The 23,572-nt window shown below is 46.5% G+C and overlaps 1 protein-coding gene and 1 non-coding gene across 3 annotated transcripts; one reads left to right on the plus strand and one right to left on the minus strand.

Annotated features, from left to right (window-relative positions):
• Positions 1-9,495: 9,495 nt before the first annotated feature.
• Positions 9,496-20,489, minus strand: LOC130885657 (butyrophilin subfamily 2 member A2). Of its 2 annotated transcripts, XM_057787355.1 has the most exons (7): positions 20,405-20,489; positions 18,494-18,841; positions 14,440-14,721; positions 13,331-13,504; positions 11,734-11,754; positions 11,621-11,647; positions 9,496-10,103 (listed from the first exon to the last, which is right to left on the minus strand). In XM_057787355.1, exons 1-7 carry the CDS (start codon positions 20,487-20,489, stop codon positions 9,496-9,498), a joined length of 1,545 nt encoding a protein of 514 aa, XP_057643338.1. The 2 variants fall into 2 exon arrangements, with proteins under 2 accessions (XP_057643338.1, XP_057643339.1); XM_057787356.1 differs by lacking the exon at positions 11,621-11,647.
• Positions 17,421-17,491, plus strand: Trnag-gcc (transfer RNA glycine (anticodon GCC)). Its single transcript has one exon. It is a non-coding gene; the product is annotated as a tRNA-Gly (tRNA).
• Positions 20,490-23,572: the final 3,083 nt, after the last annotated feature.

Raw genomic sequence — 23,572 nt, forward strand, 5'->3', positions numbered from 1 at the left:
TTCGAGACCAGCCTGGTCTACAGAGCTAGTTCCAGGACAGGCTCCAAAGCCACAGAGAAACCCTGTCTCGAAAAAACCAAAAAAAAAAAAAAAAAAAAAAAAAAAAAAAAAACTACCATAAACACAGTCTCAAAAAAAATCTCCTTTGGGCACTTAAAATTTGATAACGTGAAGCTGGAGAGGTGGTTCATTGGTTAAGAGCACTGGCATCTCTTCGAAAGGAGCCTAGTTGAGCAGGATTCAGTTCCCAGCTCCCACATGATGACAGCTCACAACTCTCTCACTCCAGTTCAGATATTCTCACACATGCAGGCAAAACACAAATGTACCTAAGAGTTCATAGAATAAAATATGTCTAGGTTAACTTTTCAGGCTTTATTTTTGGTACTGCTCAAATGTATGAGTGTGTTCTATGCTCACACTAATTCACTGCTTTCTCTATTATGAGGATCCTAAACCAGATGAAAACAGACAATGGTCCTGCTTATGCTTCTAAAACTTTTCATCTCTTCTGGCCAACTTTAAAAAGTTCTTGTCTCTTTCAAGGGTGGTAAGTAGCTCAAGTCTTTGATCCCTGTACTGGACAGGCAGAGGCAGGAGGATCTCTGAGTCCACACAGAAAGCTTCAAGTCAGCCAGGGCTCCAGAGAGATCCCGTTTCAAAACAAACAAACAAACACACAAGGTTTATATTTCTCATAGCATTTCCTAAATTTCAAAAGACAAGCCATAATTGAACAAGCAAATGTATTACCTAAAAAAATCAAACGCACAGCCTGGTGTGGTGGCCCAGGTCCTTAATCTCAGCAATAGCACTAAGGGGCAGAGGCAGGGCCTGGTCTACAAAGAGAGTCCCAGGACAGGCTCCAAAGCTACAGAGAAACCCTGTTTGGGGGGGGGGGGGGATAAAAAGGAAGGAAGGAAGGAAGGAAAGAAGGAAGGAAGGAGAGGGATGGAAAAAAGGAAGAGGGGAGGGAGAGGGGAGGGAGGGAGACGGGGAGGGAGCAAGGGAGGGAGGGAGGGAGAAGGGAGGGAGGAAGGAAGGAAGGAAGGAAGGAAAGAAAGAAAGAAAGAAAGAAAGAAAGAAAGAAAGAAAGAAAGAAAGAAAGAAAGAAAGAAAGAAAGAAAGAAAGAAAAAAGAATGTACAGCTGTCTGCACCAGGTTGTCCTGCCGGACGGAGCTCCTCGGGGCCGCACAGCGCGTTCTCCTCGGCTCGCCAGGCCTGTCGCTCATCACCGCAGCCCAGCTGTCATTTCCTCACTCACCTCCTGCCCCACATTTATAACGCACAGCTCCGACATGGAGGAGGACGTCAGGGTCAACATTCTCCCTTTTTTTCGTAATTAGCGCGCCGTCACCCAGCAGCCCCCCGACCCACGCGCTTCCTGAGCCAGCTCTGCCGGAGCTCTGAATCTTCGGTGCCATTGGCTAAACCGCTATGAAAGACTGCCTCGGATTGGCTGTAGCTCGGTGGCGTTTCCTTATAGGAAGAAGCCCTTAGGTTGCCTCTCTCAAGCCGAACTTAAAGTTGATTTGGAAGAAAGGAAACTGCCAACACGTGTCTGTGACACTCTGAGAAAAACTAACAGAATCTTTTTTTTGGTCAAAGTAGTTATTTGACTGAAAGGTGTTTTGACTAAAAGGTGTTCCAAGCGCAGCTGTCATTCCCTCACTGGTCTCCTGCCACCCATTTATAATTTACACCTCGAACAAGGAGGCTATCAGGCCATCAACAGTCTCCCACGCTTAAGAACTTTGGCCGTGTTTGTTCCCGCTGCCTTCTTCACACGGGAGGCAAGTCGGCCCTGCTGAAACTCTGAATCAGCGGTTCCATTGGTTGAACTGCTTTGAAAGACTGCCTCTGAATGGCTTTAGCTTGTTGTGGTTGGCTAAGACTCTGCCCAGTTTCTCTTTGAAATTAGATTGTGATACCTTACAAGGGAGAAGCCAACAGATGGTTTTTAGCAGGTCCAATGTAAGTTGATTTGGAAGAAAGGAAGCTGCCAACACACGTCTAAGAGCACTCCTCTTCACCAAACTCTCCCAGGGCTCATTCTTTCTTGGTCCCCATGCCACACAAAAACATATCTTCCTCCCAGAAGGCCCTTCCCAAACTGCCAAACCTCACAGACTGCCAGCACTCACATCCCCCTGCCTCGGCCTCCCAAAGTACCTCCCCCTCCATTGCCTACTCGTTGTCATTCTTTCCCAATAAATTCCCATCTTCTTCAGCTCTGCTCTTGTGCATGAACACTTGGCCCATGACAGACGCTAAATGCAGTGAGGCTGAATTAGGTGTGGATGAAAGAAAGGCAGTGCAGGGTGGGCAGTTTAATTGTACAGTTTAATATTCTCTTAAGCATGGAACTGGCTTGTCTAGTTTCAACCAATGATCAAAACTTTCTTATTTTAGGTTTCAGAGATCCCTTAGAGGCGAGGGTGATTTATTAAGAAACCTTGAATGTGTTGATAGGCTTAGGACATTGCTGTAAACTGGAGACCACTCATCTTAGTGTTTCTACCGCTGTGTTCAATTACCATGACCAACAGCACCTTTCATCTGACAGGTCCAGATCACAGAAAGTCCTGGAGGGAAAGTCAGGTCAGGCCCTGAAGCAGAGACCATGGAGGAGTGCTGCTTACTGCCTCGATCCTTAGCCTGCTTTACAATACATCCGCGGATCACCAGCCCACAATGGACTGTGCCCTTCTACACCAATCACTATCTAAGAAATGATGTGCAGGCTTCTTCCACAGGGCAATCTTGTGCAGGGCATTTTCTCAGTGGAGGTTCTCTCTTCTCAAATGACTCTATCTCCTGTCATGTTGACAAAAACTTAGCCAGGACACCAGTGTGTCTGCTGTGAAAACTCAAAACAATGGAAGTTTTAAACCTTAGTTTAGAAATGGGGACATGCATAGTTCAAGGGGTCTCTAAGGTTAATATTTACTTCTTACTAAGAAAGAAGTAAATATTCTTCTCTAGTGTACACTGTAGTCTCTTAAGTCCTGTTTCCTTTGATATCCCAACAAATTAAATCAAAAGGCAGATCCAATGTCACACCCTGTGGGCTCTGTGCCATGAGGAAGAAGAGAGGGACAACACTTATGGGTTCCGAAGACTTCAATAAATCCTCATCTAAGTGGGTCAGTGATCAATCAGGGCTGCAGGACAAGGACTCGGGAGTCTTGCCTTTCCTAGCAGCCCTAAGTGGGGGAAGAAGCAGGGTGTATAAGCACAAAAGTCATAAACATTTGTTGCAAAGTTACAGTTACAGGTTTTCACCAATCAGAAGTCGAAGAGGAGAGAATTTCCTTGTGAACTCCATCACTGTCAACTGGCATAGAACTGAAGCCTTTCATAGCAACTGATAAGATTCAAGCCTTCAGGGGCTGGAGAGATGGCTCAGTGGTTAAGAGCATTGCCTGCTCTTCCAAAGGTCCTGAGTTCAATTCCCAGCAACCACATGGTGGCTCACAACCATCTGTAATGAGGTCTGCTGCCCTCTTCTGGCCTGCAGACATACACACAGACAGAATATTGTATATTAAAAAAAAAAAAAAAAAAGATTCAAGCCTTCAGCATTTCCTTTCACATTGTCTTTTATTCTCATTTCTTCCTTTGCCGTCAGGATCTTCTCCTAGAATTTAATCATTGAGGGGTGGGAACTGGTGGTGTGACCTCCCGTGTTTTATGGTTTAAGGAGCTGGACTCCTCTCTGATCAACCCCTACTCCTCTTCTGAGCTCTAGACAGTTGGTATTTCGTGTCTTTGTTTTCCCATTCTACTCTGGAAAGCTGAAATAATAAGCTGAAGAGAAGTACAGTCTCTCTAATGGGACACTTATTCTACTTATTTAAGGTGAACCCTTAAAAGTGGACCCGCCCACCTCATTTTCTGTGACTTACCTTGAAGAGCAGTATGGCCATTTTCCAGTCTGTTTCCTCTTATCTTGTTTATCCAAACATACATTGCGGTTATAGCCGTCAAAATGGCTGACCGGATCAATCCCATTGGAGAAGCCAGAGGAAGATGGTGCTGTAACAACCCAAAAGAAAACTGTTTCCTAACATCTTTAGAGAGGTCAGTAGCTCTTGCAGCACCAATTCTAAGGGGTCTTAATAATAAAAGCCCAGTGTCAGATATTAAGGGGGTGAAAGCTGAAAGGTCAGAGAAGCAGAGTGGCCAGCCACTAGTTCATACCTGTATGAAATCCTCAGATCTTATGGGGTATCCTGTGTCTATAACTCCTCAGACAGAATGCCTTCTCAAAATACCTCAGACTGCCCTGAGCTCCTGTTTCCTCATGCCTTATATTCCTTTCTCTACCCAGTCATATCATCCTGCCTCCACCTCCCTAGTGCTGGCATTAATGTCTTATGATCCCAAGATGACTGTGCTGGGATCACCTCTGTGTGAGCTGTTTCTCTTTCAGACTATCTCCTGTAGCCCAGGATGGCCTTGACCTCACATTGATTCTTCTCCTTCTGTCTCCCAAGTACTGAGATGAAAGGAGTGGGCTTCCACTGCCCGGCCTCTATGGATAACTAGTGGCTTAGCTCGGCACTCTGAACTTCAGGCAAGCTTTATTTTTGAGATCACAAACAAAATATCAGTACAAGTTCTAGGACCCTCAGGGCCTGGGGTGGGGATGGTGGGTCCCTTGTGTACACCAAGCCTTGCTCCATCCAAGCCTATTTTGTCAGTGATTGTGGCACTTTGGGCTACCTCTACAGGACATCACACCTTGACCAGCTTTGTGCAAGTGACTATCTACACTGACATGTTGGTTCTTTAAGAAAACAAGAAGATGAAGTGTGGCAATGCAATAGGATAAGGTATTTTTCCCATTCTAGGAGACTGGAACTTCGCCTGGACATCACAGTCATTCTTCATCAATACACCTTGAGTGTAGGCTCATACTTTTATACAGTAGGACAGCCAGGTTCTCAAGTTTGCCCCTGACTACCTTCCAGACAGGCTGTCACTACCCCAACAAAGAGTCAGGGTGTTGCTCTGCTCCTCCTTTGTAATATGGAGGATGCCTGGGATAGAGATGCTAATTCAGGCCTATGTGACAGAACTGGCATACAGAGCAGGAAGATGGGGAGACATGACAAATGGGCATGGAAAGGTGTGGTCAAAGGTGTAGATGTGACTAAAACCATTCACCTGGTTACCTAGGAAACAGAATTCTAATGAATTTCCCCCTCAGTTTATGCTTTGCTATAAAGGCTGTTTGGAGAATAAATGAGGGAATTTTCAGGTTGTGAACTCAGGGATTTCCTGAGAGATCTCTGAAAATCTCCCTCCCGATAAAGCCATGTAGTTGACTCAATTTTATTACTGCTCCTCCATGCCAGTTCAGAGAGATAGTTTGTGTTGGGGCTTACCGGACACTTGAGGTCACACAAGACTGCTAGCCTACTGTGTACTCAATCTGTCTGCATAACCTGCCTTTAAGAGGACAAAGTAACCAACCTTACTTATTTTGTATTTCCCAGAAATCATCTTTTGCAACCTACATGATGTCATAGTTGGGTCTTGTATTATCTGCTTTTTCATGGCCCTGAACCAGAGTGGAGCCCATGTGTTCTGATCATCATCTGCTTGAATCACTAAAGTAGAAACTGAAAGCAATCTCAGAGAAGGAATGTTTATTCCTTGATTAGCAATAATGTTTGATAACAATGATGTTTCTTATCTCATTAATTGGGGTCAATTTAAATCTGTGACTTAATCCCTTGTAATAATACCTTGCTAAAGATTTCTGTAAAGTGTCCGTTATTTTTCCCCCATGTAACCATTTTTGCGCTGTTTAGCTGGGGGTGAGAGGCATGAACCCCCCTGCTGGAGAAAGATACATCCAGACAGACATAGAGAGAGGGACAGATTCACAAGACAGCCTCACAGGCAGGCACAGATTCAGACTCCTACAACAGAGACAGGCAGGGGAGAGGGGACACAGGGAGAGTTAGTGTTCACATCTGGACTCAGTCTTGGCCAAATGTCACTAAAGGTTAGCGCTTTATCTTCTTAATGCAACAGCCACAAATTAATGGTGAGTTGTTTAATATTAATGGATTCAACCCGACCACACTCAATTTCCTGTATGTTTTTTCAAGATTACATGTTAGTTCTTCTATTTGCTGGAACACTCACTCACACAGCCCCCAAATCCAGCAAGGGTCTTCAGGAAGGTGTCAAACTTAGTACCGGTGGGCCTTTACATACACATGTCCATTCTTGGAGAATGCTACACTACAGATCCACCTCCATCCATCCAGCACACACAAAATAAGTTATGATGTAATAAAAAAAATTAAGACTATTTTACAACAGATGTTGACATACTTAAGACAGTTCTTTAAGTCCTTTTGAGATGTCTTGTAGGGGACCAGAGGCATTTTAGCTCCTTTTGCTCTTTTCTGTGATGACCAGATCGGAACAAATTATTGACAGGTCTGTGCACCCGGCTGCCTTCCAGGACTCCGGGCTCCCGTGGGTCTGCACAGTGCATTTCTGGCAGCCTCCCCACTTAAAACTTTGCCACTGCCCTGCATTCTTGAAGGACAATTTTTTCTCTCATTCTTGCCCAACACCTTTACTAGGTGGAGTTTTCCTTAGTTGCTCCCTCAAAGCTTTGTTCCGCTTCTTGGAGCCCCTTTTTGACCCCATCCATCTCTGAGATCGTATTTTACAGGTTCACTCTTCCTGCCAGATGTGTGCCCAGGCCAACCCACAAGGGCCTCTCCACATACGTCAGTCTCTACACCAGCTTCACAGACACCAACCTGGTGAAGATTAGCAAGTTGATTTCACTCATATACCTACTCATAAAAAACTCCGTTATCTCTTAACACTTGTGGACACTTTTACAGGATGGGTAGAAGCCTTTCCGGTCTCCAGGGAAACAGCAGATGTGGTGGCTCAGCCTTCACTTCCAGGGTCATGGAGCTTGTGTCAGAAGGTCTTAACATCTCCTGGAAATTCCACATCCCCTACCGTCCAAAATCCTCGGGAAAGGTGGAGAGGGCCAATGAACTCATCAAACAACAACTAACCAAGCTCTCCATTGAACTCAGGTTATCTTGGCCCTCCCTTCTCCCCATTGCCCTGACTCACCTCAGGGCTACCCCATGTTCCCCTACAAGCCTGAACCCTTTTGAGCTGCTTTATGGCAGGCCCTTTCTCCTTAACTATAACCTCCCAGTTCAAACTCCTCCACTGGTGGGGTACCTACCCTACCTCTCTCTCCCTTTTTGAGTCCTTCTCCATTCACATGCTGACAGTTGTCTCCCTGCCACCACACCAGTGGACCCTAATGCCTCTAAACCTGCCCTGATCTCCCCAGGGGGCAGAGTACTCCTCAAACAGTTAACTCCTAGGTCTCTCGAACCTCCATGGACAGGACCTCACATGATAATCCTCACCACCCCCTCGGCTGCCAAGCTCTTGAGACACCCATGCTGGTACCATCTCTCCAGGCTCAAGCAGGCACCTACTCAGGACACTTGGTCTGCCCAGCAGACAGGACGTTCCACCCTCTGGTTTTCCAGGATGCCACAATGAAGGGCCTACCTGCTCCTCATCCTGGCACACTCATCTTTGGTAATAACAATATTTTCTTCCTAGACACCTGCCTTCTCACCTCTCCCAAGGAACAGATGCCTGGCATCTCCGGGATAACAGTACATGGGATGCCTTTCCAGCCACACCTCTCCCTGAGTGTGGACTCACCAACACCTAGCTCTCCCCTTCTCCATGTCGCCCTATACCTGCAGGAAGTAGCCAGACTTGAGTTAACACCTTTTTCCTAGAGAGCCTATCACGGCAATTTCCTGTCATTCCAATATCCAAAGAGTCTGGAATGTTAAGTTGGGAGCATAGACACCAGCCCCCCTCATCCATTCTAGCCTCCAGGCCTGAGAATTGTATTGGTCTGGACTCCAAATCCCAGCATGCCAGGGTACTTAAATGAACTCCCAAAAGAAGAACATGTGGTCTCTTTTCCTTCCTCCTGGTGCAGGAATCCCATTAAACCTGGATATTTCTTAATTTGGCTTGTTTTAATTTGGCTTGATTAGGAAATTGTGTTGGCAGAGAGCTCACGTTAGGAAAAAATTCCTAACAAAATCCTGTGTTGAAAAACAAAACAAGAAGTAAAGAAAAGTGGTGGGGGGGGGATAGCCAGTACATAAATAGCTTTTAAAATAAGGTATACTATTCATATAAATCTATGGTTAATTTTTATTAATTTAACATAAATTAATACATATAGTTTTTCTGTTTTCAACTACAAATACCAAAGTAGTAAAAGACATTAGTTCTGCATGGTTGCATAAACTTATAATTCCCACACTGGAGAGATGGGGTGAAGCCCAGTGTAGTGGAACACACCTTTAATTACAGCACTCAGGAGGCAGGTGCAGATCTCTGTAAGTTCAAGGCCAGCCTACAGTATACAGTGAGTTCCAGGACAGCCAGAGACACATAATGAGATCCTGTCTTGAAAGAATGATAATAAGAACAAAAAAAAGATGGGGCGAGAGACTCAAGATTTCAACAGCAGTGCTACACAGTAAGACCGTGTCTTAAGAGAAAAACAAAACAAAACAAATCTTAATAGGCATAAACCCAAAAGAAGAGCTTAATCATTTGTATATATCATAAGATCATAAACGGAGCATGGCCGTGCATGTCTTTAGTCCCAGCACTCTGGAGGTGGAGGCAGGCTGGTTTCCAGGAGTTCCAGGCCAGCCTGATCTACACAGTGAGACTATCTTGCATAAGGAGGAGAGGGAAGATGATATCCTGAGCCTAAGAAGCTTGAATTGCTACTGCCCCTAGTAAACCTGAGCCATAGGGACCCGGCTGCTCGTTAGGGACCTCAGGTCTCAAGGCACTCTTCGTCAGCATGGACACAGGACTCAGAACCGAATGTTTACTGTAGGGACGTCTGAGCCAGCTTACATCCAGATCATCATGGTTCACTCTTTCCTTGCACATGTAGGTCTGCAGATCCCCACTCCAGACATCTTCATTACATGATACAAAAATCTTCAGCTTTGGATATCAAAGGACCATTAGCTACTCCCTCCCCATAGCGGTTCTGTGGGGCCCACCCTAAACTCTCTGGTCCATTTCTTTCGTCTATGTCCTCACTTCTCTGTCTCCTTCCTCTGAAATTCTCTCCTTCTTACATCCCGAAGAAGCCTACTGCCCTTGCCTTGCCCACTGTGGCCAGTGCAGCACGCTGAAGCTGCAAGTTCTCTGCCCCTCCCTTTCTCGGCTTTCTTCTCAGAGAGCTGTGTGATAGCACTGGTTCAATAAGACTGGGTCCCCTAGTTAAAAGCAAATGAATGACCGAAGGAGTGAACTGGGACATGGGGCTGAAGTATGCGTGAAGGGGGCAGCTGGAAGATGCTCACAGTGAGCAGAGGGACGTAGGGCCTGCTCTCCACCTGAAGGTGCTGTACAGAGGGAGGTGAGAGCTATGGCTTTTTTCCATGGCTCTGAGAAACTGGTCTTGTCCTATATAGGATCAGCCCACCCTCAGGTATTGTGACTCCCTGAGCCCCTGTGAATGCTGGGCAGATGAAGAGGGCACTATCATCAGAACCAAGCCTAAAGAAAGGTCTCAGCGGTCCAGCGAAGGCCACAGGGGGACATGTGTAGATGTGTGATCTGTCTCTCATGTTGTAGAAAGAAACATCTCCAGCTTCACAGTCCAGGTAGATGGCCACTCGGTGAAGACGCTCTTTCAGAGGTATGATAGTTTCTGGGGAGGACAGGGCTCTGTACTGGTTTCCAAACATCTCCAGGGTCCAGAAGCCATTCTGAGGAACCAACAGCGCCTCCCCTTTCCTTTCAACATTGTCTCTACAAATGCCAATGGCCCATACCATGACGTTTTCCACCTCCACCTCCCAGTAATGCTTCCCTGAGGAGAAGCTCTCCCGGCCCAGGACACAGGGCCGGCAGTCAAATCTCTCAGGGTTGTCAGGCACGCTCTGCCTCGAAGCACCTCGTCTCACACTTCTCTGGTCATCTGACAGGAAGAGCTCAGGATGAGCTGTATCTGGATCCAGAAGCACATCAGCTGTAGAAGAAGGCTCAGGCTTAGTGCTGAGATCTCAGACTTCTGAACACACACAACCTGTGGTTCCCCCTGAGGTCCTGGGAGCTAATGTGGAATTCCTCAGTGGGGTGGCCTTTTCAGAGAAGGCTTTTCTGATCCAAGGAAGCTCACACTGAAGCTCCTTTTTCTCTTAGGTACAGAAGTACTGTCTTCTGTAGAGAAGACCGGGGCTCCAAGAAAGCCAGAAAGTTTAGCCAATGAGCGAAGTGAGTGGTTCCCCTTCCAGCATCCTCAAATCTGCCCCAGTGTCTACCATAATATAAGATCTCTGAGATTCTCCTAGTAGAAACCATCCAACTTGGCTTTGACCAACAAGAGAGGCTTAGTCTCTCACTCTCCCCATGGATGAGTCCGTTAAGGAGTTTAAGTGAGTCTCACTACACAGGGTCCTGGCTTAGCACAGGATCACTTCACTGGTCTCTGCATCCCTTCAACCAGATGGCAACTGATTAAAATGTCTGATAAGGGTACCCACCAAAGAATACGGAAGGAGAGCAAATGTCCCCCAAAGCCAAGCTGAGAGGCGTGTGCAGCAAACTTAGGGGAATACTTTCAGCTACGTTGAAGCTCATAGCAGTGTCCGCTGTGGGCACAGGAAGTGTTTGCCAACCATCTTGCCTAGTCAGTCTACTTTGCCTGTCATGTTCGAATGATAGCCTCCTTCCTTTCCCCATGATTGTAACAACATATGATTGATAGGTCGTGACAATTTTGAATTTCTCTCCTTTTTTTTTTCTTTTTTTCTTTTTTTTTTTGAGACAGGGTTTCTCTGTATCTTTGGAGCCTGACCTGGAATTAGCTCTTGTAGACCAGGCTGGCCTTGAACTCACAGAGATCCACCTGTCTCTGCCTCCCAAGTGCTGGGATTAAAGGCGTGCGCCACCACTGCGGAGCATTTGAATTTCTCCTTAAGGAGCAAAAGTCCATCTGCCAAGGTATCTGGTGAAGCCTGTATTCTTTGACGCTTGGTGACAACACATGAAGAAAGAAATAATCCTCGGGAAGAAAAGGCGGCGAAGCTCTGGGCTCTCACTCACCGGACTTACTGACTGGTGTGTCCTGGGAGCAGGACGCATTTCTGGACACCTAGTAATTACGTCCCTGATCAGGACCAGGAAGTATATTGTCTTTTTGCCACAAGGGGATCCATCTGCTCATTTTAACTAACTCCCAGGTAATAAATACTCAAGACTGAAATGTCTTCTTTCTAATTAATTCACGTTTCGAGAGCTGTGGGAGAGCTATCCTGTATGCGAACCTCTGCAGCACTCACAGAACTCCCTCTGGAAAACAGACGGCAGGGCAGACTGAAGCTGGACTGCTTCCCTGACAGAGCTGGGCTCCAGCATTAGTGAGCTCCAGCCAGGGAGGCCCTCAATCCCCTACCTCCCCACTCCAGAGCCCTGTGTCCTTGGTTCATGTCCTCCCTTAGTGTGGGGAGAAGTCTCCAGATATAAGGGGATGCCAGAGGCACTCACCGGCATGTAAGAGGGTTCTTCGCCATCCTGCAAGTGACAGAGAGGTGAATGTCATGAGGCTAAGCTGGCAGAACACACACAGCGGAAAGTAGTTCAGGGAAGCTTAAACTTACGTAATTCTTCTTGAAGTTGCCCTGAAAAAGAAACAAGATAATGTCCTCAGTAGGCAGCTGAGAGAATTTGAATTTGTCTTAAATGATAAGGGGCTGGTTCTACCTACTGCGCCAAACCCTTCTTTCCCACTGGACAGGGTTAATCTCCATTGTCACCTTGGGGTTTAGAATCACCACAGAAACAAACCTAGGTTTGTTTTGAGAGGTTTTCTAAGTTAGGTTAATGAATTTGATCATGGTGGCTCAGAGAGTGAGAACACTGACTGCCAAGCCTGAGTCTAACCCCCAAGACTCATGAAGAAAGAACCAACTCTCACAAATTGTCTTACGATTTCTACATGAAGGCAAGGGTGTGCTATCCTCCTCCAATAAATGTAAGAGAGACAGAGACAGAAACAGAGAGAGGAGTTAGTTTAGGAAGCCGGGTGTAGTGGCACACGCCTTTAATCCCAGCACTCCAGAGGTAAAGGACAGGTGGATCTCTGTGAGTTTGAGGCCAGCCTAGTTTACATAGTGAGTTCTAGGACAGCCAGAACTACATAGTAAGACCCTGTCTTAGAAACCAAATGAAACCGAAATAGAACAAAAACAGCAAAAGTGTTTAGGATTTGAGGAGATGGTTTAGTGATTAAGAGCCCTGTTTGCTTTTGCAGAAGACCGATTCCATTCCCAGTACCCAGTGGTTCACAGACATTCAATGTCCTTTTCTCACCTCTGTGGGCACCGGGCATTCATCTGGTACACATAATACATATAGGCAAAATATTCATTCACATAAATTTAAAATTTTTCATTTACTCTGTTTGTGTGTGTGTGCACGTGCCATGTTGCAGGTGTAGAGGTCAGAGGACAGTTTGTAAGACCTGGTTTCTTTCTACTATGGGGGTTCTGAATATTTTACTCAAGGGTGTCAGGCTTGGCAGCAAGTCCCTTTACCTGCTGAGCCATCTTGTCTACCCCTGTCAGATAACTTTATCACACTAATGAGAACAGTAACTAGTAAAACACCCATACCTGAGTGTTCAGAAATCAGAAGTAGTACAGACCAGGTGAGTGAACTGTTTTATTGTTAGCTTTTGTTCAGTAACATGGTCCTGCTTGGAACCAAGCGAATGATGCAATGCTTACATATTGGAATGGAAGATCCAATAGCCTAGTTATTGGGATATGAAAGTTCTGAGCCCTTCTGCTGCCTCTATGGGTCCATATAGTGCAAGCTTCTACCTGTCAGAAGGGTGGTGTCCTTTCTTTTCCTTTTCCTCCATTTTTTTTTTTCATTTTTTGGGGCATGGTTCTATTGTAGCCTAGGCTGTTTTTTTTTTTTAAAGATTTATTTATTTATTATGTATACAACATTCCTTCCATGTATGCTTGCATGCCAGAAGAGATGTCATTATAGATGGCTGTGAGCCATCATGTGGTTGCTGGGAACTGAACTCAAGACCTCTGGGAAGAGTAGTCCCTGCTCTTAACCTCTGAGTCATCTCTCTAGCCTTCTAGGCTGGTTTTGAACTCACTTCGTAGCTAAGGCTGGCCTTGAACTAAAGAATAGTGAACTCAACTGTTCTACTAAGTTCTCTTTTTCCTAGTTCCTTACGTGCAGCTTCTTTTTCTTCATATTCGACTTCTTTCTCAGCGGACAAGATCAATTTTTTCCTGTGTTGCTTCTTGACAAGGAAGATACTTCCAGACGTGAGAAGGATCAACATTAGAACAGGCAGAGCGACAGCCATGGCCACCATCCAGAGAGAAAGGCTGGGCTCGAAGGATTCTGGAAAGTGAGCCAGAGAAGTACTGTGTGGTGAGAGACAGGACATCAGGACTAGGTGTGCTCCTTGGAGGAAGTTTATCTGGAGAGCTCCCTCAGGTCCCAGACCTGGGGTTCTCCCTCAGAAATGAGGACGGGAGAAAGATGGTGGCTTTTTACTGGCTGACCTCTGACTTTGCAGGAGAAAAAAAATGCAGGGTCGCTGGGTGGTGGTGGCACTTACTTTAAATCCTAGCACTCTGTGAGTTCGAGGCCAGCCTGGTCTACATAGTGAGTCCCAGGACACTCTCCAAAGCTACACAGAGAAACCTTATCTTGAAAAACCAAAACAACAAACAATAAATGTCGGGTCACCCAGGACTTCCTTGGATGAATCCCGTGGATGAAGGCCAAGGTTAGCAGTGTGCTAAGGTCTCTACAGCTGTCACCTTCCAAAGGCCTCCAGCATTCTGACCCCAGACCTGGCAATGGCTCCCTCCTTGCTCTGCCCTTGCTGCGTATAGTTTCTTCTCAACTGAGGGACAGAGATCCAGTTTATTGTTTATTAAAAGCCTCCAATGTGTTGGGCGTGGTGGCCCATACTGAAATCCCAATACTAGGGAGGGAGAGGGAGGAGGATCACAAGTTCAAGTGTAGTCAAGTTTCAGTAGTGAGACCCAGGCTGTTCCTCTGCCCTCCCAAGTGTGGGGCTACAGGATGAAGCAACGTAACAACTGTTCCTCGCTCTTCTATCGCTGTTGATCACTACCCATTCACATGTCTGTGATTTTCTTCTTGTGTCAAGGGATGTGACCTCAGTTCAGCTACAGCCTCCAGCTCTGCAGAGCCAAAGATCCTTCCAGACCATCCTCTAGTCTCCCATCACTACTCCAGATATCAGTCTATTTGCGGAGGAGCCTACCTTTTCCCGATAGAGCTCCAGAGAGCAGAAGACTAACCTGGAATGAAAACCACACTCTCCATCTCCTGGTTGAGCAGGGTGTTGTTAACAGAGCAGGTCATGTTCCTCACAGAACAGTCTCTGATGATCACATTCATGGTGACCGTGAAGAGGCCTCCTCTGTCAGCTGTATAGTCTTCCTCCAGGGCAGGCACGACTTCATAATAGGGGTCTCTCCACACAGCTTGGGGCTCCGGGTACCACCCTTCAGATGTGCACTCCAGCAAGATGCTCCCATCCTCAAGGGTCTTCATGTTAATGAGGGGCTTAGAGCCCAGGCCTAGAAGGAAACACCAGAGCTCAGCTAAAAGAGTGGCTGGTTTAGTCCCAGCAATAGGAAGGCAGAAATAGGAAGATCTCTATGAGTTAGAGGCCAGCCTGGTCTACATAGTGAGTTCCAGAACAGCCCAGGCTACACAATGAGACGTTTCAAAAAAAAAAAAAAAAAAAAAAAAACCCAACCAAACAAAAGGAATGGCTGGTAGGTATGTAGGTATGGGTAGGGATGTGTCTGGCTTGCGTTTGATCCTTAGCATCATAAAATAAGCAATAGTATTTCATGTGTGTATATTAAGTGGTCTGGTCTTAATGGTAGAAGCCAAGGAAAGGGAAGTCCAAACTGGCTGAACCTAAGGGTAATGAATATGCAGCCAAAAGATGGAGGGATAATGGGTCAGGAAGGAAGAAAGAAAAAATGGGGAGAAAGAAAGGCACTGATGTTAGAGAAGGGACCAGTGTGCCAAACGTGCTGGAAGCTGGGAGCAAAGGAGTCTGGCACTTACAACTGCGCTCCAGCTCCAGGGCTTGTCATGGCTTCTGTATCTATTCTGTCTCCTTAAAGACTTGTTGCTTCACTGATCCTGCCAGAGACTCCAATCATCTGACTTCTAAGTAGGTATCTTCTGTCCAACCTAAACAGGCCAACTTAGAACCTCACTTTGTGCTCTGTGGGGAATTCCTCAGCTGCTTTGGCCTTGTGGACATTTTAGAATAAGAATTTGTCAGAATGCCATAATCTTATAAAACTTTCTTACTTTAAGACACTGTCCTGGGGCTGGAGAGATGGCTCAGAGGTTAAGAGCACTGGCTGCTCTTCCAAAGGTCCTGAGTTCAATTCCCAGCAACCACATGGTGGCTCACAATCATCTGTAATGGGGTCTGGTGCCCTCTACTGGCCTGCAGGCATACACACAGACAGAATATTGTATACATAATAAATAAATAAATATTTAAAAAAAAAAAAAAAAGACACTGTCCTTTCTCTCTCCCTCTCTCATGACCAAGCAGAGGGAAGGCAATGGCTGAGGCTGTGTGCTCACCACACCGCCTGCTGCCTTTGAGGAAGGGGTAAAGTGTCCCCACAATGCCAACTCTTGACATTCAGAAGTGTTTAGCTCCTAGGGACTCACTCAGGTAGACAATCTGTATAGTGCACCCCCAAATTCACCTATTAGGGAGACAGGAATGCACCTGAGGTAGTCAAGACAGTGCCATGTGCTCAGTGTATGTCATCAGAAGAGTATCCTGGAAGCCTTCAGCTGGAGAGAACATGATATGTGGCAATGGGACATGTCTGTCCCTTTAGACATACCCCACAAACTTTTATTGAGTAGTTTCTTTGTCAAGCTCACCCAGTAAATTATACCAAAGAAACGAAATTTAAACACTTGGTAAAATTCAGTGCTTTGCGTTCTATTTGATGATATTTGTTCTTGCTGTTGTTTGAGATAGACCTCATTATGTAGTTCAGGCTGGCCTCAAAATCATAGAACTAATCCTGTCTCAGCTTTTGGGTGCTGGAATTACATGCATATGCCACCACACCAGAGTATTCGACTTGATTTCTTTTGTTTGTTTTTGAGACAAAGCTCTCATACAGCTCAAGCTAGCCTTGAATTAGACATGGAGTTGGAGATGATCTAGAACTCCCGATCTTCTTGTCTCCAAATCCCAAGCACTGGAGCGGAAGCAGGTGTTTGCCATCATGTGTGGATCTTCAATTTGATTTTGCCAAGGAAACAAAGTAGCTAAAGACGTCCAGTCTCACTCATAAAACTTGATATGGAGCCGGGCGGTGGTGGCACACGCCTTTAATCCCAGCACTCGGGAGGCAGAGGCAGGAGGATCTCGGTGAGTTTGAGGCCAGCCTGGTCTAGAAGAGCTAGTTCCAGGACAGGAACCAAAAAGCTACAGAGAGAAACCCTGTCTCGAAAATCCAAAACAAAAACAAAAACAACCAAAAAAAAACTTGATATAGAATAAGATTCAAAATAATTTGACCAGCCAGGGCTATATTTGAGAGTCCCTGTCTCCAAACAACAAACAAACAAACAACAACAACACATACACATATGAAGTGTGACAATCTGGAAAAAACGATTCTATAAAATATTCCACAGGGTTGAGAGACAACAGACTTAAGGATGAAATCACCCAGTCAATCAATCCAACAAACAAAGTAGGAAATTTAAAAAAAAAATTAAGGGGTACTGGGGAGATGGCTCACTGGGTGGAGCACTTTATTGCAAAAGTGTGAAAACCTGAATTTGGATCCTCAGCACCGAAAAAAAGTTTGGGTGGACACATGTCTATAACCCCAGTACTGAAGTAGGGAATGAGGAGACAGGCAGATGCCGGGGGCTACGTGGCCAGCCGGTCTAGCGGAACAGAGAGCTCAAAGTTCAGTGAGAGACCCTGTCTCAGAAAATAAGTTGGGAAGTAACTGAGAAAGACACCTTTGGCTACTACAAGCATAACACAAGTAAGAACACACACACACACACACACACACACACACACACACACACACACACACACACACACACACACACACACACACACAGTCGGGCAGTTGTGGCGCCTTTAATCCCAGCACTCAGGAGGCAGAGGCAGTTTGAAGCCAGTCTGGTCTACAAGAGTCAGGACAGCCAGGACTGTTACACAAAGAAATACTTTATCAAAACGGCAAAATACAAGGTTGCATTGGTGGTTCAGTGGTAGAATTCTCGCCTGCCACGCGGGAGGCCCGGGTTCGATTCCCGGCCAATGCACATCTGTAATTTTTGCTGGGCAGTGGTGGCCCACGCCTTTAATCCCTGTGAGTTCGAGACCAGCCTGGTCTACAAGAGCTAGTTCCAGGACAGGCTCCAAAACCACAGAGAAACCCTGTCTTAAAAAACAAAAACAACAAAACAAAACAAAACAAAAAAAACACACACACACATGCAAGAAGTCACATAGATACACATGTGCATTTACCACAAACACACATGTGCACACATATAACACACACACACTATCAAGTTAAACATTCTATAATGACTTAATCAGGGCAGGGCAGTGAAGCATGCTAACCCTGCAGTTCTACTGTGAGCAAAATCAGGGTGAGGGTCAGGAAACCTTCCTCCTTTAATATTGTGTGATACAAAAAAAAAAAAAAAAAAAATCCTGGCTCCTTGCCCAGCATGCCCAGTTTAATTGCCACTTCCATCCTGAATCTCTGCAAAATTGTTCCAGATAGTACTCTCACTCAATGCCTCTATGGGGTCGACAGTCCTAGTATGTAACCTACTGCTGTATTTAACATCTGCTCTCATCACAAGTCAGTTGCTTTCTCTACAGTTGCTATTGGAAGAAATGGGGGGAAAGGCAAGATTATCTGGGGATGAGGATGATGGTGATACAGGCTGCCATCTCAGCACCTGGTCGGGAGATAGGAAGATCAGAAGTTCAAGGTCATTATCAGCAACAAAGTGAGTTTAAACCTGGCCTGGGCTATATGATTAATATTAACCCGTGAAATGTCCACTGTGATTTTTTGGGCAGTGCTTGCTTATCTTAGGTATCCTTGCACGTTTTCTTCTGTCACTCTAGAAGCAAAGGTTACCGCTTAGCAGAGCTCACTCAGGTGGACACAAGAAGCAACTCTCCCTGTATCAAAGGGATCACAGGCTAGAAATGTGCTAGTCTGTGATGATTCCGAATCCAAGAGAGCAGTGTCCTCCCAAAGGTCACAGTGGGAAAAGCCAACAGAGGAAAGTGGAGCGACTCACTTGCCACCAGGAGCCTCATGATGGCCTGATCATAGGACCTGCCTTGCTGGAAGTAACAGCCGTAGATACCGTCGTCATAGGCTGTGACATTGTGGATGATGAGCGCCACTCTTCCCTTGCTGATATCTGTGCTCACGAAGGTGGTTCTTCCTTGATATGCAACCATCTGCTCCTCTGTTCTCTCTTGATGGCCTTTGTACACCAGCACTGCAGGGGAGAAATGCCACCGAAACCACCGTACCTCCATGTCTTCTGCATTTCTCTCTGGTGACAGGCAGCAGTGCAGTGTGGTATTTTCTCCTACCATGGCCAGGATGGGCTCAGCTGGTCCCACGACAGTAAATTGGGCTATTCAACAAAGGAGGACAATCAGACAGGAATTCCAGCCATTAAATTTCCAACGTACTCGAGGGGTATTCTAGGGTTTCAGGAGTGTCCAAGCTATGGCCCTGGATAGCTCTATAAATTCAACACAACACAAAATGGTGAACTTACTTAAGGTTTGTTTTTGACGTTGTCTGTTTTGTTTCCGTGGTTCTCAAGTGTGGACTCTGTAGTGACAGTTTTGTGTCACGCTCAAGCTGTGCTTTGGGCACTCGCCTGGTTAGTTTTAACTGTCAACTTGACACAACCTCGCATTATCTCGGAAGAGAATCTCAGCTGAGAAATTGCTTAGGTCAGATTGGTCTGTAGTTATCTTTATGGGGGATTGTCTTGATTGTCAATTAATGTAGGAGGCCTTCCCCCCCTCCACACACACACACACCATGCCATAGGCAGGTGATCCTGAAGCCAGCCAGTCAGCAGCAATGTCCACAGCCCATCCTGCACTTCTTTGACAGTGAAGTTCCTTGGCTGGAGGCAGTGATGTATGGAATACCAAGGAGTCCTGCCTTCAGTTCCTTTCGTGACTTCCCTCAGCGGAGAACTGGGGTCTGCATCCGTACCCAATTAAGCCTTTTTCTTTCCTACACTGCTTTCTGTCCGCGCAACAGAAATGAAACCAGAACAGACACCTCCAGGTCATTTACTGTCTTCATCTAGAGTGGCCCGGAGAACTAAAAGGGTTGGACAACTGAAAAGGCTTAGACAAGTTCTTTTCAAGGCCACAGGGGCTTCCTAGATGGGCTGGTAGTTGTGGCTGGTGAGCAGCACCTCTTGGAACCACCCAATGATGCTGCAAATGCCTCAGTAACAAAATACTGAGTTGTGCGGAATGCACACCCATGACCCCAACACTCAGGAGATGGAGGCTGGAGGATCAGCTCTTCAAAGTCATCTTTAGCTATATAGCAAGTCCACCATGAAGAAAAGCAAAAGAAAACCAACAAACCCGAACCCACATGAACAGAACACTGAGGTCACCCTGAATACACACCGAAGACCCAGTGCTCAGAAGGACTTGTTCCTGTGCGTGTGGCACAGACCCAGGGTTCAAACCACAACTGTGCATGTTATGCAAGCACTCTACCAACTGAGCCACACTCCCAGCCCCCTTGTTTTGTTTTACGAGACAGCTTCTTATTATGAACCCCTGGCTGGCCTTGAACTCTTGGCAGTCCTATCTCTGTTGCCCAAGTTTATAGGTGTGCCCCACCACACCTGGCAAGGGAAGCATTTAAATATTAGTATTTGATGACGTGGCATTAGACAAAGGATATTATTAAAATCGACTTCATCTGTTTTTAACTCTTTTGAATATTGGCACTTGAAATTTTACAGGAGTATTTACAGGTCTCCTTTGAGGCTCTTGCTGCATTTTTTTAGGACAAGATTGGGAAAATCCAGGGTATACATTCACAATAGCAGGGTGAGCCAGCACAGCTCCAGACCTCCTAGCTCTGTCTGTCAGGAGAACTGTAGGCACTGCTTTCTCAAAAGGTGAAGGGAGCAAGAAGCCTACGGCCTTACCTGAGACCAGCACAAACAAGCTGAGGACCAGGAAGAAGAAAAGGGAGGCTAGCAGGCAAGACTGCAGGGAAGTAGCAGGCTCCATAGGTGTTCGGGACACGGTCACCTAGATCAAATGTGGACAGGAAACCTAGAAGCACAGAGGAGAAATCACCCACGGTTCTCATGGCCGTTGTACTTTTTGTCTCTGTGCTGGTCTCATAAGCATTCCAACTTCTGCCTTAGATGGACAGACTCCTTCCTGGCTTGATGGGTGGGTTCACTAAACATCCTCTTAAACAAACAACATAAACAGCAGGCAGGCAGCTTTCTGCTGTCTTAGGATCAGTTGTCTTTTCAGAGTCCAGTTTCTTCAGCGGTCATTTGATATTCCTCCCCCTCCCTCCTCCTTTGGCTCTCTTTTTTGGCCTTCTCACCTCCTCCTTTCCTCCCAATCCCTCTTTCCTCCTCTTCCTGTTCCTCAGGCGGGCTCTTTCTCCTAATCATCCACCACGTTCCTCCCCTTTCTCCTTCCTTCCTCTCTCCTTCTCCAGCCTCCTTCGCTTTCTTCCCCTCCCCTTCCTTGTCCTCTTTTCACCTCCTTGTGAACCTCAGGTAAAGCTCGGTAGGTAAGACCGCCCTTCCCCCAGGTGTCGGCTTTTCGGTCACAGCACGAAGCCCCCATCCCCAAGCTCCTACAGCCCCTGCCAGGTCTCCGAGAGCTCCCACCCCTTCCCTACCTGCTAGAATTAACCTCTGTGGTTCCTTTTTTCTTCTCTGACCCTCAGATACCGATTATCGTGCCTTTTCTCCTCTCCCCAGCCCGCCGGTGGGCACAGTCGCCACCAGAGAAGAAACTGCTGTAGAAGAGACGAAAGAACTTTCCGCTCTCCATCAGTCTGAAAGTGCGGGGACTCACAGCAGACCTCGGCGGACCCACTCCGCGCGCAAGTCTCACAATTTCCATTGAGTGGTTTAGAGCCTGGGATTGGTCGGCCGCGAGTTATCAGCCAATAGTATTCCTGTGTCTAACTGCCACCTGTTACTAGGTAGAATGCACAGAAACAACCCTTCCTTTCTGGTCCTCCTTTCCTCTCTCATTTTGCCGCTTTCTTTCATACCCTCCAAGTCTCCCCCTTTCTTACCCTCCCCATTCTTCCCCTCTTTCTCCCACTTGACGGATCCTGGAGCTGTGACTGCTGTCCAGAGGCCCCTTCCCTGTGTGTTGACGTGTGTACGAAGAAGGGAGGCAGGGAAGCCTGACCCAAGCAGCCCCTTCCCCAAGCCAGAAGAATCCGGTGCAAGTTGCTAGGAGTGCAGAGAGGGGTAGTGGAGGAAGTCACAGGATGCAGGAGTGGGTGGTTGACAGAGAGGAGGGGCAGTAGCTGTACTCGCCACCCGTCTGAGGCTGGATGGGTAAGGGGGTCTCAGGAGGACACTGAAAAATCAGAGTGAAAAATACTTTTCCTTGTGGAAATGACGTCCTATTGGGACAGGGGAAATGACACTGACGTTGTAGCTGTACTTTATCAACTGCTTACAGTTCTTCTCTGTAGTATCCCTGAGCAGACACCTATATTGGTGACTATATTGTCATTGTGTTACTGGATGCTTTATGATAAAAGTCTGGGCTCTGGCAGTTCCAAAAGGCAAGGCTTGGGCCACCTGTCCCCTGGAAGAGCAACCAAAGACAAATAACGGTGAAAAGCAGAGGATCTCTATCTAACATGGCCACATTAAGGAGAAAAGAGAGGTCCAGTGGCCTCTCCCCAAGTTCATACTCATGATAGAAACATGAAACTTAAGTTAACTAGCAGGCCAGAGGTATCCATAACAACCGGCCCTGGTCAAGCTGTGTTCCTCCCCATCACCAGCTGTCTTTGTCTCAGCTCCAGTCTCTCCTGAAAGGAGAGCCAAGGAGTCCTCAGGACGTGTGAAGTCTCTTCCTGGGAGGCAGGTTTCTCTCCTGGCACCAGATTGTCCACCTTTCCCTTCCCCCAGCATGGAATTCCTAGGGACATTAGGCTCTTTAGAGGTTAATTATTTTATAGTCAGCTGAAGAAGAGGGCACCAGCGTCTCTCTTTAGACCCGCTCCTTTCTTGCCGCGGTGGTTACAACTGCATAGATGTTTTCCAAGATAATTTTCCCAGAGTCACAGCCCTCAGCTCAGCTGTCCAAGTGTTTGCTTGGGAGGCCTCCAGTTCATTCTGATCCAGTTTTAAAACTCTGCCCTTTACACCAGCCCCTCTCCTGTACCTCCTCTCGTTTCCCTCTGTTTCTGCCTCTTGGCAAGCTTTCTTTCCTTCCTTCCTTCCTTCCTTCCTTCCTTCCTTCCTTCCTTTCTTTTTTTGGGGGAGCGGGCAGGGAAGAGGAGTTTAAAAATACCTATCATAGATGTAATGACTTGATCATAACAAGGATTATGATGTGAATCAGGTTGCTTTCATGTGGTCAGGTCCATCTCCATCCTTTGCTTTCTCTGCTCTACAGCATAACGAATTTCTTTCTCAGGTCGTTTTGACCTCTGGCTTCCAGGTAGTCCTGGACTGATGAACAGGTGAGGATAAGGTAGAAGCCAGGAGAACTCTCCAGCCCTTGGATCACAGTTGCCTCTTGTAGCCTCAGGACATCCACTTTCGGAGACAGCAGCTGCCTTTTGCTGCTATTGATCTGTGTGGTACTCACTTGTGAGTCCCCCTATCCTGGCAGTCAATTAATTTCTCTTCCTCTGGCAATGTCTTTGAAATTTAGCCCAGGCTATCTGCTTCTTGCAAGTGATCTTTTGTATGAAATCTTGCCTCCAACAATTTTCTATACTCTTTTTTAGTTTAGCATTTAATGTTCTGTTCTACCGGGGACAATATGTTCTCTTGTTTGGCGAAGAATATTTACTACCAAGGACCTCTAGAAATACATCAATGGTCAAAGAAAGCTAGTTCTATCCAGAGACAGAGGAGAAGAGTTCCCCCTAGTGGGAGGGCAGCGCATCTGGCTTTAGGGAGTGTGGGAAGGATAAGAGAATCAGACTGCGGTGGCCAGGAAGCAAGGCAAGGCCCGCCTGGATAGCCCTGAAATAGATTTTAGGAGGATGAAATAGGCATAGAGATGTCAGTGGGAAAGACGTACAGTGCCTGAGATGCTGGGAAGGGAAAACGTTTGTGCTTATGGTGTTTCCTCCCCACCCTTCG

Source organism: Chionomys nivalis, chromosome 13 (genome assembly GCF_950005125.1).
Source record: "Chionomys nivalis chromosome 13, mChiNiv1.1, whole genome shotgun sequence".
NCBI classification, from domain to species: Eukaryota; Metazoa; Chordata; class Mammalia; order Rodentia; family Cricetidae; genus Chionomys; species Chionomys nivalis.